Genomic DNA, 18674 nt, shown 5'->3' with positions numbered 1-18674 from the left:
TAGAAAGGTTCCACAAACACTAGCTATCAGAGATAGAAAAATGCTCTGCAATTATAAAGCAAGACAGAAATCACATTGCTTATTTCCAGGTTTGAGAGCATCACCACTATCACCCGGATGCAAAGAGTTTTAACTCTTAATATACATTTTATGATTTATCCAATACACAGAACTCCTCAGTAGACTTACATTGTTGATTTCTTTTGTCCCCAGCATTTTTGAGAGGCAAACATACAGGACAGTCATGTCTTGTACAATTCTTCCAGTGCGAGATGATTTGTCGGGAAGAGGCGCAATGTGCCACTGAGAAAGGGAGAGGAATGAAAAACTTTTACCAACTACTGCGAGTATCTCCACGTGGTCAACACAAATTCAGTAGGGAGGAGCAACTGCTTCTCTCAGGGCACACATCTTTCTCAACACACGTCAGTAAAGTATTACTTGAAAAAGTTGACCACTAACTAGCCATGAAAATGCATTCAGGTTTCTTAAAGTACTATTAGCTCAACTAAAGCTTACTTGAAAACTCTTATGTTATACACCCAAGCCTTCATTTCCATGGCTTGAAGGATAACACCATATATATCAGGCAGACTGTACCAAGCAAATGAGATTACCAGCAATTGGCAAAACCCAGATGAGCCTAGGCTACCAAGAGAGCCACATAATTTTCCTTGGCTACTAGGATAGACTAAGAGTTCACCAGTGTGAGTAGCAGCCTAATTCCTGGCTAGCCTACTGCTTGAGATTTGTCTCAATTTTAAGGGAGACAGGTAGGCTCCTACTTGCAGATTCCTGCTTTGTGTCTACCCTTATCAGTAGGCAGCATCCAAAAGATCTTATGGTGAATTACAGAGTTAAGCTCAAGATTTTTGCTCATCTCTGTGTGCAATCTTGCCTGCTTTAACTTGCCTAAACTTCAAAGGCTCAGAAGTTTATGATTTTCATTTCTGAGGGGACAGACAGGTTAAAGAACTTCTACTTCTCAAGCCACCCACTAGTTCCCCGACTCTAAGAGCCCTTCTCACCCTGCAAATGCTGACCACACGCCTATAACTGCTTCTCCACTTACCCTGGCAAGATTTGCCAGCCTGACAATGTGTCATGTGGTTCAGGACATTCTTCATGGTTCTGCAATGAGGAAGGTTGCACTGTCGCACCTCCCCGTTAGCCTGTTCTCGCCGCTGACACTTGTGAGCGTGTAAGAGGAGAACCAGTTGCTGCTGAATGAGTTTGCGTTTTTCTGGATCTGCTGTCGGTGCTCCAGACCCCATTCCTTGAGAAGCTGCTGGCCCCATCCCAGCTTGCTGAACTTGGGGAGCCTGCTGCTGGCCCTGGAGAAGGTGGAAAGGAAATTCTGAGAATAATCCATTTAGCAAGTAAACAACGATGAAATCAAATAAGAGAAACAACTACTACTTTCTGTGATTAAGTGAATAACCCACCTATCTGTAGTTCTGGATGACTCATTAAATATACCCCTTAGCAACAGTCCTGGCAATAATTCTCTTGTCAGTGACAATTTCCTCCCCATATCGCTCTCCTATTTCTAGCTCTTGCCTTATCAAAGACCAGCAGAACTCTGCACATGCTCACAGCTTGATGTGCAGTGCTAGGCCAACCAGAAAACATTAGCAGCACTTAAGACATCAAATCTCCTGATTTTGGAGACAAGGAAGTTGAACCCACAATTCAAAGGTTCAAAATCCTTGCATTCATGAATGGAATAAAGCACTTCTAAGAGTGAACAGTATTCCCTCTTCTTTCATGACAAGATGCCTCAATTTGACTGTTCCTAGAAGAGGAGGAGAATAAAGGAAAAGTTATGAAAACCTTCTTCCATTGGGAAACTTGCATGTAGGCATTCAAAAAAAGCACCTCTAGTCTCTGATACAGATGAAGCACAAGATCAGGATAATACATGCTACAGAAGCACTGTCAAGCATAGCAATATCTAGTACTTCTTCTGTACTTTGCCTGTTTCTCCAGACTTCTTTATATTTCTTCCAGGTGACAGTCTAGGAGTACTCAGCAAAGATGAGAGGCTCAGGGAGTCTGTGTTGCTTACACTTCAGTTCAACAGCTTTCAGTTTCTAACAGACTCCTCACAGATGGTTTTTGAGGCTATTTCTGGAGAACACCAGATTTTGAGAGCTCAGCTACCTGCATTCCTAAGCCTCAGTTATCCCATGGCTCTTCAATACTTTTCATTTTACAAGGAGACTTGACCAATTACTCAAGTCCCCCCAGGGTTTGTATATGCTCCAATTTGACCATAACAGCTTTCTTTGCAGCTTGTCATTCTAAGCCACAACTGAGATAGCAGCAACTTTTCATCCCTAGGTTCAGCTGGGTAGCAGTTCAACTTCAAAAGAGTTACATTCTCTGCACAGAACACAAGCTTGACAGCTGGAGTTCTGAACAGCAAGTTTTCGCTGCTTCTTTATTGGTTCACACAACCAACTGCTTTGCTGGACTTCTAATGTTTCATACTCAACTTAAGAAAAAAAAAATTAAAAAAACCCTCTCAGCATTGAGCTCTTTTGAATTCAAAGGTTCAAAAGGTTACCTGGAAATGGCTTACTAAAATAAAGAAATACATCTTCCTGGGGGGTGTGATATTTGAACCAAGGAGAAACATAAGTGTTATTTAGAAATGTGAATCTGTGTTCCAATTAAAAAAAAAAAAATCAGTGGGGAAAAAGACAGGAAGTTGCATGTCATACCCCTAACCAATTTAAGCTTTGAAAATAAGAAAAATGCATTCAGCCACCAGTGTTAAGCTCAAGCTGGGGAACCTAATGTTAAGAACTGACATTTATAAGCTCAGGCCACCCACTTTTCGGCCATCCACTTTTCCCACCAGCCTTACTTCCCCGTTCCTTAAATTCTGCTTCACTAATGGGGGGGGGCAGGAAGGGAGGGAAGGCAAAAGGGCTAACTACAGCAACCTCCAGTGAACAGCCAGGGAACCTCCAGCATCAGTACTGCTCTGTGTAATTCAGAACAGGAACAAACACATGACTGGGTGTTCTAAGCTCTACCACATATATTGGAGAAGGAGTAGCTCTCTCTCTCCCAAAAACATCAGTGAATATGAACAGGAAAATAATCCTCAGAACAAATCTACAATGAGAAGGGGCCCAATACACCAACCACATGAGAGGGGATGGCAGAAGAGCAAAGATGTCCAAATAGGTGGCAAAGCTCACTTCAGTTAAGGAGCTCCATTTTATTTTTATTTTGTCTGTGAACAGCATTTGAGGAGTGAAGAGTAGAGGTGCAGCTTATCAACAGAGAAAGCACAACTCAACCCTCTCCTTCATTTCAGCCTTTTTAGAAGCTGAAGTGAACTGCTTCCATGATGTGCGGATTCAGAGCACACACCCAGTACTGACACTGGATATGACAGCAGCAAAAGCCATCATCGTAACAGCAGAGCTAAACTTTGGTCTATTACAACACTTCTGGAGACATCTTTCATTCTACTTACCATGTTAGGCATTCCAGCCCCAGGAACTGGCTTCTTATCCATTGGAAACTGTGGTAAGCTATTCTGCAGTCCAGCTTTATTCTGCATCTGTGGCCCAAGTCCACTGGCTCCAATCTGCTGCCCAGTATTCTGACTATATGGCTGACCATATGGATTGGGATTGCTCATCATTCCCATCTAGAAAATAAGACAGTAAGATGCTCAAGTAAGATAACTAAAGTTGACAATGCATGGGGTAAATGAATACGTCAGAGAAGCAAGAGTGATCACAGCCATGAACCAGCTGCAATGAAATACTGATCCTAAAGCTTCCCTTGCTCCTTTATGTGTATTTACCCATCACACCAGTCCTCAACCAGGCAGTTCCTATGATCATAGCAAAGCCAATTTACCAATCTTTGAGGTCAATCCATTCAGAACTGGCCTGATTATTTCTTTAGAAAACCTCTTTTTCAACAGATTTCTCGTTTCAGCTTTACCAATCACGAATTTGTACCATGCACTATATCACTCAAGTCTGGAAGAGTTTTTCTGCTCCCTGCATCTGTGCGAAGCCCAAATGGAGACAACTACCACCTTCATTCATATCAGCAGGGTTTATCCCAAAAACCTCCTACCCAACTGTCAGCACTCCCACAGCTCCTCTCCAGACAGTTTTAACACTGCACGTCGGCATTTTCAGTACACAACTGTTTTCAATTTAAGACTACAACACAGGAATAGGTAAAACCACAGGCGTGGGGCATGCCACACACAGTCACATGGGGAAAGTAACTTGTTTGCAGTGAGCAGTACCAGAGGTCAAAGGAGCCAGAAGGAAGGAACTCTGCAAACAAAACAAATCTATTGAACCATTCATCCCACAGGGGAAGTAGGTCTGTATTTCATACACTATGCATATTCAACAATTCTATGATACCAGAAGATATCCACTTGTTGCCTTAGAATGCTCCAGAACCTACAGAACACTTAGAAGTAATCTTGACAACAAAGCTGTTCATCCTGTGACATGTTTCTTCCATTCCTTGAAGTCCCATCTATTTTTCATGAGAAATATGGCTTTTTAGGACCAAAACAACTAGGCAACCAAACAGAGGACCAGGAAAACCAGGTATCTTTTTTTAAATGATCAAGTTTTCACCACTACTCAGGCAGGATCCTCAAGGAGCCATAACTCATTGTTACTGCCATAAAGGCACAAAAATACTTTAAAGACCTGTGGTGTCTCAACTCACATTAGTATTTGACTAGACATTGTTCAGCCTCCTCAATGTTTTATGGGTTAAGTTTGGGCATTTTCCTGCATCCAAAGAAGTGCATAAAGGCTCCTGTGATAGGTTTGTTTTCACTCACTCCTGCATTCATTCTCAAAGCATCCTTCTCCTAGTAGAAAAGCCTTGTTTCTGGTAATTTTGAAAGTACTGAGCTCCTCCAGCCTGCACAGAGATGTAACCTATGTGATCAGAGATTACCTGCAATTAGTAAAACACTTTCCTTTTACATGTTGTAACACCTGGCAATCCATTATAATAGCCTTCAGTCTGCATTTACAAAGTAAAGCAAGATCAAACCCAAGCTACAGGAAGAGGAACATAAAATTCACTTAACTAGCTGCCTCTTTAGATACCTGCTATGTATGTACATATACATGCATATATATATATATATACACACACACACACACACACGTATATATACAAGTGAATTCACTTGAGGACAGTCCCCTCCTTCACCAGCAATAACCATTATCACACAGCAGTAATTCATTAGAGAGAAATTAAAAGTATCTCTACACATGGCAGATAAACTATGCAGTGATCGGGCAGAAATAAAAAAGCTTCCCTTTCTCTATCTCCCTTGGCACCACCCCTGCGAGTCTTTCCTGCAATGAATACACATAGTGACCAATGAGGCAGCTGTTGCCAAACACTGAACAGGTAAGATTCAAACCTTTCCTACTTCTCCCTCAGGGCCCTAATAAGATCTTATGCGCAAGTTGAGCAGAAAGGGAAAGGGAGAAGAAAAGGACTCAGCAAACACACTTTCAGGAGTCTTCCCCATTGCCAATGCTGTCTCAAACCAAATGATTTAAACCTCGGTGGAGGTCTGACAATGGGACTTCCTTAAGAAAAGAAGATGTTTTTCTGTAAGATAGCCTGATCCCTTCAGCTCCAGAAAGTGTCTTGAAGGCAGATACCTCCTCAAAACAAGAAATTTCTAGGTGAAGTTCAAGTTCATTAACAATCTTAACCCCATAGTTAGACAACACCTGAGAAAACCGAAGCACAAGAGTATGTTGGCCGTCACTAGAACTGCCCTCACGCGACTTCTGTGACTTCTGCAGCCTTAAAAAAAAAATACAGAAATCTAACCAAACAATTGAGAAGTGAAGGCTGAAGACATTTTCACACCCTGGGTGTGCAAAAACAGCCCTCTCAAACAAGGCTGTCTCCGTGGCAGAAAAGAAAGACTCTACTCTTCCTAGGGCTGAGAGCCATCATTTACCCCACCAAGGGACTTCCTCTATCCTACTGTACCCAGGGATCCAGCAGCAGAAGGACAAAATGCCAGCTCACCAGCTGCTCCTGGCATAGTAATCCTCAATTCCCCTACAGGAGAGACAGAGACAAGGGAAGCACAGGCTAGACTGGAGGGCAAGCAAACCAAACTGACTCAGAAAAACATGTCTCAGGTGACACCTAAGAAGGATGCTAAAAACCAAAAGCCTCAAGGTCTCCTGGAACAAACCATCAGCCACCACTTGGTCCAGGTAATACTGACACCTGCCAGGTCCACCTGCAGCTGAACCTCACAGCAATGTCCCCTGTCCCTGCTGTCACAGACCTCCTAACCTGACACCTGCAACATGCATGAAAACTCCAGACTGAATCAAGAGAAAGATCATTTGTGAGATTCTTCACCTGGCAAGAGGCTGCCTTGTAACCCTGACACAAGAAGCAGGAGCATGCTCATGTCATTTGCTTGACATGTTAAGAAACATGAATATAAGAAAAACAAACAGGAAGACATAGATGAGCTTGTTACTATAGAAGGAAGATAAAATAATCCTGTAGAATTTTAATCAGTAGGGAACAACCAGAAATACTGACACATAGTTCATCATTATATTAATGAACTATTGGAAGTGAAGGGTAAATATAGAAGTGAATGCAGAAGACCCAGCCAAAGAAAAGTGCTCTTGGTACCACTGCATGAGACAATTACAAGGCTTCACCTGCAATACCACGCAAAAACACGTAAGGCTGAATCACAGCTACAAGTCAGTGACTGCAACCTCTACTCACTTCTTCCTGACCACCTCCTCCTTCCACTGCTCTTCCAATTTGTCTTCTTATCCATCCCATCTGTTGTTTTTCTTCCTCTCCTCACAGCCTCAACTTGCTTTCATCATATATGCAAGGATTTGCACACAAGGAGGAGCAGGCAGACATACACATCTCAGTAAAAGAGGAGGGAGGAGGAGGAAACAAGAAAAACAACAAAAAGATGATGATGTGTGGCTAATAGGTGGCAAAGGTAATCTCAAATGGCTGTAGCTCCTGCCTTTTCTGCCTCCAAGGGAAGCTGGGGCTATAACTACCAAAATGGTGGAAGGTGTGCACCTATCACCATGTAAACAGCACAGATGACATCCTCTTCAAGAAACATCTCAGTTCACAAGACTGAGCACCCTCAGACATGACTGCCCACAAGCTGCCCTCATCTGAGAAGAGCAACTGCAAGGGGAAGAAATCCTCCAAAGTTTTGTTTTAATGCCATTAAGCACATGCATCTTCAGTTTGGAAAACAGTCAAGTAATTAACTCTACTTCTAGTTTTACCTCCGAAGTTTTGTTTTAATGCCATTAAGCACATGCATCTTCAGTTCGGAAAACAGTCAAGTAATTAACTCTACTTCTAGTTATACTGTTGGACACTAAAGAGCACAAACTGAGGAGGAACCTGTTACAGCTATGCACATACCCATTACAATATTCTACTGTTTCTCTGTAAAAATAACTACTTCACTGACAGTCCCATATATGAAAGACAAGAAGATGTTAGCAACAAAACTGAACAATGACCAGTGTTAAGATTTGCAGAGATAATTTTATTTCTTTACTTCTCCATGTTCACATTTACTTTTTATTATCATTCTTCCAAATAATCCAATTTTTGCAGTATTAACTATGTATCTCTACCAGGATAAGTGCAGAGCACGCAATAGTTTAAGACCGCATTGATGGCATCAAGTATCTTTCCATATCCACATGTTCACAAGTGGAAGTTAATTTTTCTGAAATGGGAAAATTATTTTTATTAAATTCCATCTGACTCTTTAAAAATGAGAATTTATAATTGAGAAACTGCACAAATTGATAGAATTGGTATATGGTGTATGCTTTTTTTTCCAACTTACCTGTTGACTCAAACAGGTATTTAAAATAATAAGGCAATCAAGAACACTGGTCTTCTACCTAGAATGTGACACTGGGCATGCTAACACTAAGGAACATAAAGTGCTTTTATTTTTTCATTTTCTTTAACCAATTTTACAATGTGAGCATGCAATCTTCTTCACTCTCTGTAGCTTTGAGCACAACCTTATTATTTTGACATTTCCTTATTTACTTAAAGGAAGTTATGGAGATTCTAAAGAACTACATTTGTCTTTGTAAAATATTGCCATCCACTCTCCTTAGCAAAGGTCAAACCAGTAAAACCAAGTGCATGCATTGTAATAGGAAAGAATCCTGTATATACTCAAACAGTAAGCCCAATAAGAAAGAATTACTACTGGAACTCTAAACACTTCAGGTAATTTCACATGCGAGTGAAATCCTCACATAGCAGAGGTAGTACCAATGCTCTTACTAATCTGAACTGTCTTCACATCCATTTCATTACTTGAGTTAACAGAAGATTTCTTGATTTCAGTGGGAGATGAAATCTAAACTACCTGAAGGACAAGTGAACTTAGTCATTTTGTTACAAGAGCACTGGTATCACAGAAATGCACACACCAACTCACACAAAACACCCTTCTCCCCCGTAAAAGGCTGGACAGTAAGACTGTAACTGGACTCTCTCAACAGAACAGTGGAACAACCAACTGAAAGTTTTAATAAAATAAAGCTGTAGATAGAATTCTAAGTGAAGAATGGCTCCAAACAGGAAACACTATGTCTTTCTTAACTTATTATAGAGCTTGAATTTGCTACCTGTTTACTTTTAAGTTAAAACTATATAGTGAAACAGAAAGTCTGAAAAATGCTGAAAACACTGATTATAATGCTTTGATTCTTTCAATTTCCAAACCTCTATTTTAAAAGTAACAGGCATGTCTCTGTTGTCCTCTTAACTTGCACACAAGCAATCACATAGAAAAACAAAGAGCTATTCAAGAAAGCAAAACTTGGAACAATTCCTTCCCCCTCCAAACTTCCACAGTTCCTTCAGGCTAGACTTTCAGGGGCATTTTTAAGCTGGTACTGTGAAAAAGCAGGGTCCAAACCCTCCTTTGACTGGCAGTATCAGCTCCTTCAAACTGTCCCCTCCTTAACACCAGCACCAGCTTTTCAATTCATGAGTATGAACTGGATCAGAAAAACAATTCAAATTAAATTCTTTTTTCTCTATTTTAAATGACCACTTGAGTTTCAGGCCTAGATTAGTTCCACAACACAGTCTGTCATGCAACTGGCCCAGAGATGGCAAGCAGACAGAACTGCTTCTTTGCGTGTCAGTGACTGCTCACATCACATATGAAACAACAGCACTGGAGCACAGAATAAAAGTGCCAGATCACGACAGCAAACATTTATGTACATCAGATGATCCCAAATCCATCATTTACATTGACGTATCAAGTCCTAAAAAGCAACAACTAAAAAAGCTGAGAAGTACATAGCTAATATGTAAAGCAAGCGTTCCATTCTACTGCTTGCCTATGTTTTGGGAGGAAAGGAAGAAAATGTTTCAGTAACTCAACAGAACAAAGAAGACAAATAACCAATTTTGCTTTCCAAACTGACTAGCCACTTCAAGCTCATCTTTACTGTTGGAAGAGCCCATCACCCCTCCCTCCCAATTAGTTAACATCACCTCTGCACAAACCATTACAGACAACACATCTCTGTTTCACAGAGAGAGAACTCACAGGGGCAGCCCTCGCACCACCTGAAGGGCCTGGCTTTGGCAAGTTGATGAAGCTGAACACAACCAAAGTGTCTGGTCTGTTTATTTCCTCCTACTGAAGGACAGTTCCTGGACAATGCACATTTTTTGCAAAGATTAAGGAAACCTACAGAAGCTATTACAGAAACTCTGTTTAAAAGCAACATGGTATTAAATTTACCAATTAAAAAAAAAAGACTTTTAGAAACAATGGCTTAAGGTCTTCTGTTTTCATCTACTTTTTGAAGATTTGTAGGTGGGAAAAAACCAAAGCAGATGGGTGGAGAGATAAAGCGTTCAGACATGACTGTTGTCAGATTTTGCTAACTCCACTGCATGAAGTGAAACACAGGCTCCCTGCCAAGAGCCAAACCAATTGAAGACATTCTGGAATTTCAGCCTCCATTTCAGACTGTTCTTTCTCATCCAGCAGTTTCAACTCCTGTATGAGGGCTATACCCACTGTAGTCACAAGGTTTTTTATCATCAATTAAAGAACTCCCAAGTATTTTTAACTACCCTGGAGCTATGAACTAAAAAACAGAATTTATCACATATTTGGTCTGAATATTCCCAAAAGCACAGTATGTTCTTATACTTTAGATGTACAGCCCATTTTGGAATTGATGCAACTGAGGAAGACAATTTGATTTTGCACTAAAAGCTTAATTTTGTGTCCGTCCTTTACTTCTCCTAGATAAATGAGTTTATTATAGTGCATAACCCTACTGTAGCTCTGGTAAGTGATGATTAAAAAACTGCATTTCATCCAAATACCAAGTACATCAATTTTTTACATCTTTTACAATTTTCTGAAGAGCAAAGCAAATTTGTTTTTATAGCCAATGAATAATGAACAGGACATTATGTAATTCCAATGCAATAATATTTCTCAGTAGCAACATATTTATTTCTGCTGTAAACTGCATACAAATTTTCTACTGTAGCCATCAAGCTTTGCAACAACTTTCCTAATAGGCAAAACTATCTGGAAGTGACCAGACCACAAAATCAACTCATTACTAGACGTATTCTCAGAACAACTGATAGCAGCACGCTGATCTTAAGCCAACAAAGACAAAAGAACTTAATAATTAATAATGATGCACCAAAATAATTTTACTTAATACAAGAGAGCATATAAAAAGCATTAATACATAGCATAATTTCATTTATCTTTCAAATACATTTACAGATGTTACTTATCATTCCAAGCCCCCCAAGTGGACTGACTTTTGGCATTCCAAGATATAGGCATTCCACTATAGCAAAGCACCTTGGAAAAATGTTACCCTCGTAAACCAAAAAACACACAAAATGCCCACCTACAGTGAACTGAAATATTGAGGAATTTTCTATGCTTTTGATCAAAACACAAAAAACTTAAAATACTCAAGTGGCTCCCTACTCTGAAAAAGCTAATTATTAGTTATAAAATTTAAATTTACACACTTTCTTGTCCCTTAAACCCCTAGGTCTTCTTTCATCTTTTCAGTGACTCGTGACAAGAACTTTCTTCCAAACTCTTAAGTTACAGAAGCACACCTATTTCCCTCTCCAACACATATAAAAAAGATTAATTTTTTTAGCTTTCTAGTTTACTCTCTTAAAGCAAGCTGCAGAAACCTTGCTGTCTTTTAAGAACCCAACATTTGTCTCCAGGTGTTTATATGAGCATTAATTCTCTACTACTAATTCAAATAACCCATTTATTAATAAGGCCAACACACATCTTAGCACATACAGTGGATCAGTCCATTCACACCTGTATGTGCCTCTCAGCATCTGCTACAGCATAAATACTCAGCTGACCTCGAATACTCTCATGATTAAGTGTCAGACAGAAAAAAGTACCACAACTTCTAAAAGGTCCTGATGGATCCCCATCACACTCACACTACCAGCATCATTTTAGATGGAAAAAAACATTTGTGGAAAAAGTATGAAACAGAATATTAGAATTAAGTTACTTTTCAGTATGGCTCATCTATACTGCCATAAGATTCCCAGAACAGGCTTTTTAATCTAGCAATAGTCTTGCTTGTTTTCTAAGACTCAGTTTTCATCTCCCATGACTGACATAAATTGCACTTTAGCAGCAGATAAACTATTTACCACATGATCCAGGACTCTTGAAAGAAAGAAAGAAAACATCTTATTCTATGGAACCCATACTGCAAAGGGATTAATCTTACAAAACGAAGTCAACAACAAGGAAGAAGGTGATAAAGCCACATTTAGCTTGTCTTACCTTGTTCATGGCTCCAGGCTGAGGCCCCCTCAGTCCAGCCTGTCCTCCCATCTGTGGAGAGCCTTGTTGCAGTGTCTCAGCCAACAAGTTACCAGCACCACCCATTCCTGGGTTTGGGTAGGGCATATTAGGTCGCCCTCTGCCTGCTCCAATTGAACCGTTCATGACTTGCCCCTGCATCATCCCCTGTCCATTGCCTGCTGCCAACATTCCAGGATTCATGCCAGCATTCATTCCTGTGTTCATTCCCATGCCAGGTTGGTTAACTGGACTGTTTACTGTTGGCATCATTCCTGCTGTGGACTGGGCTGAAGGACCCTGGTTTGGCCCACTTGCCCCCATTGCCATATTGGGAGAAGTCAACCCAGCCTGTGCCATGGGGCTTTTCACCATGCTGTTTAACATTCCCATTCCAGGACTATTTTGCTGGGTTTGACTGGCCATGCTCTGGCCAGGGCCACCAACCCCCATATTGAGATTTGGGGAGCTACCAGCCCGTAGAAGTTCAGACAGCTGCTTGTGTTTAGAGGCTGCATCCTGTGCCAGGCCAAGGCTGGTCTGCAGCTGATTAATGTCACCACCATTGGTGAGTCCCAGTTCTGTGGAGCTGATCAGTTCATCTGGCAAATCGTGTTCCAGATCAAAGAGTGATCCAAAATCTGAAAAACAAAGCAGATTTTATATGAGGTCAGACCAACCAGTAGTGCCTTGAAGAAATATCTTGTCCATTAGTTTCTATTTTGTTTCAACTAACTAGCAAAAATTGACTTTCTATGTTCCAGCAAAATTCCCATATCAGTAATTACTGAAATTGATCCAATCTGTCATGATAAAAAGTAATTTCTAAACTTTATAGTCTAAAGTAGAGAAGACAATTCTCTTCTTTAACAGTTTGTGTTGACAGATCACTGGGTATCTCAGACTAATCTTTCAACTTTAGAAGCTAAGGAAGCCAGTGGAATTAAACAACTATTACAAAGAATTAAAAGATCGAAGAAGTACTGTCTTAAATTTTTAATTTTTTTCTGAATTCTGTCACTTTTGAAACAGACATAACTAATATAGTAATATTGTTCAAGATTGTTTACTGTTCAGAAAATAATAAATAGATATTGGAATGTGGGGTTTTGTATTTAATTTGTTCTTTGGGTTTTTTTTTTTTTGAACACCCCCCAAATAACTAAAAAAACCTAAGCCACCCAACAAAACCTTCCATATCCGGTCACTTCCAGCACAGAATTACAAAATTCCTTGAACTTCCCACAACAAACATTGTCAGAAAACAATCAAAGTTACCCTCCTGGCCACAAAGCTGAGAGAAAACACTATGATCAAAACCTAAATTCACATCTCAAGAGACCATGCAAAGCAATTCCAAATGAAATCAGCTGAACAGAGATTACTATTTGGGAAACACAGATACAAGAATATTGCACAGCACCAAGAATCCATTTATTCAAGCAAATACGAAGTTCTTATGCCTACAGAAGAAGCAGCACACACCCTGACCTGTATTTTTAATCTATGGTAGGAAAACAAAAACAGCATGAAAAGTTTTTGGCTACAAGGCTAAGCCACTGTGTGATGTAGCTATGCACAGCCAGGCTGTAAAGCTTAGTATCTGGAATATGAGAATAGCTAGTAAAGGAAGGGGTTTTTTTAATCTTAGCTGTGGATACATTTCAGCACCCCTTCTGCCAGAATGGTCATTTCATGGGTGCTCTATAGGTAGCATTGTACTGCATTTTCAAAAACTTCCAATTTAGACAATACTCATTATTCTCAGCAACTGCAACTGTGTTTAAAAGGAAATGTCACGTCAATTATACCGAACTTTAGAGAGGATGGCAAGATGACTTGGTCCAAATAGTAATGGAAAAAGACTTAAGTTAAACAGTACATATTCAGAAAAGCTCATCAGCATTAGAAATCCATTCAAAATGTTTCACACAATACCATACCTAAACTGTCAAACACTCCATCACTTACAGGAGTTTCTAGAACTTCACAACTCTTACCACTGTTAACATCATGACTTAAGAAATCTGAAAATATAGTATGAGGTTGGCAAGAATGAAGGTATAGCACAATAGAGGAGATTTTGTAACTCCGTTTGTATATGCTTCATTACAGCTCCAGAGACATAATGAAAATTTCCACTAAAATAATATATTTTAAACTATTAAAATCAGTTAGCTAGCCCATTCTTCATTAACAGAAATCTCATGCTAAAAATTATGTTTTGCAATACATATGAAGGACTGATCTTTCATTTGCATCAGTGGTATTCTTTAGCATGACTGCTGTTTTTGAAAATTTGGAAGTGAAGGAAGATCAGAAGATAAAAGCTTTATCCAAGTTCTGTTCTGTTTAAAATTACAAATTTAGAATTGTGTCACAAGACCTATCTCCAAACAGACACCCTCTCCAAAAGATAAAAATGGTCAGTGGTTAGTTTAGGAATTAACAAATTATGAACATGGGAAGAGTTACAGTGAAAGAAAACCTTTAAATTAGAGGGGAGATCAAGAAAATAGAGAAGGCAACTGAAAAAATACATGACAGTTTAAGAAAGCTGAAACAGACACCTTAAAATGCCTGTTAGGACACCTTTAACAAGCAAATGTTAAAGCACTATGTCTAGGAAAAGCTCTGGCTAATAACCTGAAACAGCCCATCAGTGAGGAAGGAATAAAAAAATACAACCAGTAAGTAATTTACAAATTAGTCTGCTGTCCAGGGAAAAAAAAAAAAAATTATACTTAATGAACAACAAAATTGAAAATGAAAGAACATGAGCCAGCACAAATCCTGTACCCATAACATAACTGTAATGGCAGCACACAGCAAACAACCTCCCATCTGCAAACTGAGAAACTGATGGTAAGACAAAGATGCCCACACGGCCCAAAGGCTGGTTCTGTGGTCTGATTGTTGCTGGGACAAGAACTTCTGCTCTTGAACAGATGCAGCTTCCAGGACTGGGTGAGACCCAAACAAAAATCTCCACTTCACTGTTCTTGAGATCATACCATCTTATATTAAATCCTTCACAAAACCAATGGGAAGTTATCAGTAAGTGTCTAAATATCAAAAATTAAATATTTTTTTCAAACCAACAAAGAATATTTTGTCAGAAAGATCCCTTTAGATTACTTCAGATGTAACACTGCAAAGGGGCAGTGGAATTCTTGTTTTGAGATAAAGATTTCATCATCTTCCTCCGCAAGAAACTATTTTAGTAATACAACAATTGCTATAGTTTAATACATAGTAGAATTTCTTAATCCTACAGGATACACATCAGAAGACTGATCCTAAAAAAATACAATCAGCTACAAGCCAGAAGCATAAGTACTAAATACCAACAACAGAATATTCTGAGTCTGGTCTTTTTGTAAGTCATTTTCAAAAACAAAGCTTCAAAGTCTTCTTCAGTCAGCAAACAAACAACAAAACTGGAAACACTTTCGTTTGTCTGGTCAACCATGAAAATTTTATTTTTAGTCAATTGCCAGGAGGCAAAAGTTTTCAGATACAGGATGGAAACAGTCTCAGAAGACCATAAACATCTCTCTAAGACTTTGTGTATTATCTAGCAACAGTTGCAATCAATTTCACAATCTTTTACATGTAATATGTATCCTAAAGCCCACTGCAGAGAATTCTGCTCATGGCCAATCCATAACCTGACAAGGCTGGGCCAAACAGCTTATATGCTATGCCAAAATAATGGCACATTCACAAAGGTGGAAGGCATAGCTTAGGACAGCAGCGACAAATATCCAGAGACCTGACTGACCTTCCTGTCAACCGAGTCAAATGCTACCCTTGTAACCTGTTTCATTAAGGATACACACAGATTTCTTACTAACAAAATGTGGAAAGGCAAATAAGGCAGATCAGTCCTGCAAAGATTTGTGTATCTGATTTATAATCCCTAGAGATCCAGGTGTATAATCAGACAAGAGAAAAAGTGAGATGTAACAGTTTCTAGCCTAAAATCTCAAAACATCCAGTCATACGCAGGCAGTAAATGGCAGAGCTAAATCTTGATCTCAGTAGAGTGGGACAGAGTGATTCCACATTATGTTATTTATAGTAATATTAGTGTGCTCCCTTCCATAGGTAATAAAGAAAATATACAACAGATTGCTACTGCCACCTAAGATTCAAAGGAAAGACAGAGAAACTACTGGCACAAAACAACATCTAAGTAGATAATCAGAAAGTTTTAACCTGAGGTAGACTCATCATTCAAAGGCATATAGTAGGGTAATTCTTTTTGGAAACTACTGAACATTCAAAGATGTCTTTTTTGTAGAGTGAAGAAACTGGCCTGACTTTACATAGCTACATTAAGTGTTCAGAGAGAAAATGGGTCAAAAAAGACAGTATATGGGCCAGGTCCATCCATTTCTTTCAATGGCAGTCCAGTTAGACTGGATTAAGCAATATAAACTGCAATATAAACTGTGAGAAAGCAACTTAAAAAAAAAAACAGTATGCTAACTTGTGTTGCATGCTCTGGATTATTTTCATAGCTTTGGACACTATGATGAGCTGACTTCTCAGAAGGCTTTGACAGCGTCTGATCTGCAAGACGCAAGGACACTGCCAGCCTGGGTTCAAAACCTACCTGGCACCAAAATGGACTTTAAACCAGTAGAGATTCAGAGTGTGCAATCAAAATCCCTAAGTCAATAAGACAACAGTGCTTTATCAAGTGATCAATTTTCAAATGAGTTAGAAAGTATTTATTTCAAGCTAGTTTTACTGCAAGAGCACCTGGCAGCACCAGTGATATATAACAGCCCTCATAGCATGCAAGGCAAGTGTAGAGATTTCTGATAAATAGCTTACCATGGAAGTATATACGTACTTATTACACATACTAACATAGAAAAGAAACCCCCATGTGGGTTCAAGTGGCACAGGCTAGTTTCTTTTGCGTGCTTTCTAGCCTACAGTCATCATTCAGTTTCTTCTCATCTCTGGATTACAACAACTAAACTCTATTCCCCTTTCAAAATAAAAGAGGCATTTCTATCAATATGGAGATTATCTGGTTCTAGCAAATAAACTGCAGTGAATAATTCTAGTTCTTTAAGGACTTCCCCACATGCTACAGAGTAGCATCAACACTTTACTTGTGTCTGGTAACCTCAGAATCAAGATGTTGAAGCATTCAGTCTCAAAGAAGAGTTTGTCTACCTGAAGAAACAGAATCACGTGTGCACAGTGACTCCAGAAGGACCCTGTATGCAGACACATGTGCAGACACAGACAACAACTTACTCCAGTGCTTACTTAGTTGCTGATCTTACAAAGGTATGAACTGTAAGGTTTACAGTTCCTGTCCCTGCATCCCATTTACTCTGAACACAGACATATCAATTTAGAAAGCTGCTGAACAGACACCTTTCTGCACAAATGTTTCTGGACTCAGAAACCTATCAGTGGATCAAATTATATCACAGTCATTAGGTTCACAATGAAACAAGTGGACAAGGCTTAATAGAGGACACCGAATACAAAGCATGCATGTGACTGGGTTGACAGGAGCCACAGATGATGTTGGACTACACAGAAAACATGATACCTTTGCTGTACTTTCAGACAAAGAATAACAATAAGCTGCTGAGGTCAGTATCTTCCCTGCATGGCAACATGAAAGCTATCCAGGAATCCAACAGGGCCTAGATATAACAGAGAAAGTGCCCAGAGGATACAGCCAATATCCCAGAGAAACCAGCCATTCAAGCTTCCAGCCAAGCACCAGCATTACAGGCCCTAAAATGTATTGTCTGAAGTGTCCTAAAAAAAAAAAAAAAAAAACAACACCAAAACCAACCAACCAGAACTCTAAACATAGAAATAAAAAATTGCAGAACAAGGTAAGGAGACACATTCTCACCAGATGATTCTCAGGTATCTGTGAAAATGCAGAAGGAAAGATTAAGAACAGACATAAAACAAAGTGCTAATGAAGAAATCAATCAATTCCCAAGGCCTCTGAAAAGATGGAAAATATGGAAATTTAAGCTAGGAAATTTTATCAGAGGGGGAAAAAAAAAAACTCAGAGGGAAAAACTCCAAGGTTCCTACCAGGTGGGTGTGAGAAAATTTCGCTAGACTGCATTTTGGATGCCTGATTTATTCTTACCATAAAAGCGAAGGCTTTTCATGTAGCTCCTTCTATGAAGCCACAATTACCCAATGGTAACACAAACTCTGCCAAATCATTTTTTCCAATTTAAAATGTGGAGTTAGTTTAAGTTAATCTACTCATTTGATATAAAAGGAATGTCAGTCTAAAATGTCCAGTCTAGATTCATCACTGCAACTACTGCTTCCAAAATCCTTGGATATCAGCCCCTTCATAACCCTAACCATCACTCATCCCCAAAGTGGAAGTATGATGCAGAGGTCTTCCCTATTGCTTATGCAACAACAACTGAGAATTCTTGCTCTGTAATATGCTATTTGGGTAATAAAGTCTCCAGCATCAGGCTTTAGTATTAATCTGTTCCCTGCAAGAGAGTGGGAACCACTGCCACCTTCGTTTCTTCCTAATCCAGTAAAGTCCAGAATTTGTTCACCACATCAAGAAACTTGGTAATTTGAAGTAAGTCTGCAAACAATACATGCAGAAAACACATATAAAAGCCCTGGAAGACAACAAATGCAAAGGCATAAAATATTCTAGAATATCATAGTAGCACACAACTTCAGGTACAGCTTTTTTTTAAAA

General features: G+C 39.4%; 1 protein-coding gene across 1 annotated transcript in view; it reads right to left on the bottom strand.

Moving 5' to 3' along the window:
• The window catches only part of EP300 (E1A binding protein p300), a 59292-nt gene that overhangs the window by 32505 nt on the left and 8113 nt on the right, over positions 1-18674 (bottom strand). Inside the window, exons 2-5 of the mRNA XM_071731922.1 lie at positions 11921-12579; positions 3494-3670; positions 1073-1334; positions 190-303 (exon numbers count right to left, since the gene is read on the bottom strand). Coding sequence (XP_071588023.1) covers positions 190-303; positions 1073-1334; positions 3494-3670; positions 11921-12579 — 1212 coding nt within the window. The remainder of the gene's footprint in view (positions 1-189; positions 304-1072; positions 1335-3493; positions 3671-11920; positions 12580-18674) is intronic.

This window comes from Heliangelus exortis, chromosome 1, assembly GCF_036169615.1.
Source record: "Heliangelus exortis chromosome 1, bHelExo1.hap1, whole genome shotgun sequence".
Classification (NCBI taxonomy): domain Eukaryota; kingdom Metazoa; phylum Chordata; class Aves; order Apodiformes; family Trochilidae; genus Heliangelus; species Heliangelus exortis.
The sequence above is the reverse complement of the archived record's forward strand: the minus strand, read 5'-3'. Positions and strand labels throughout refer to the sequence as shown.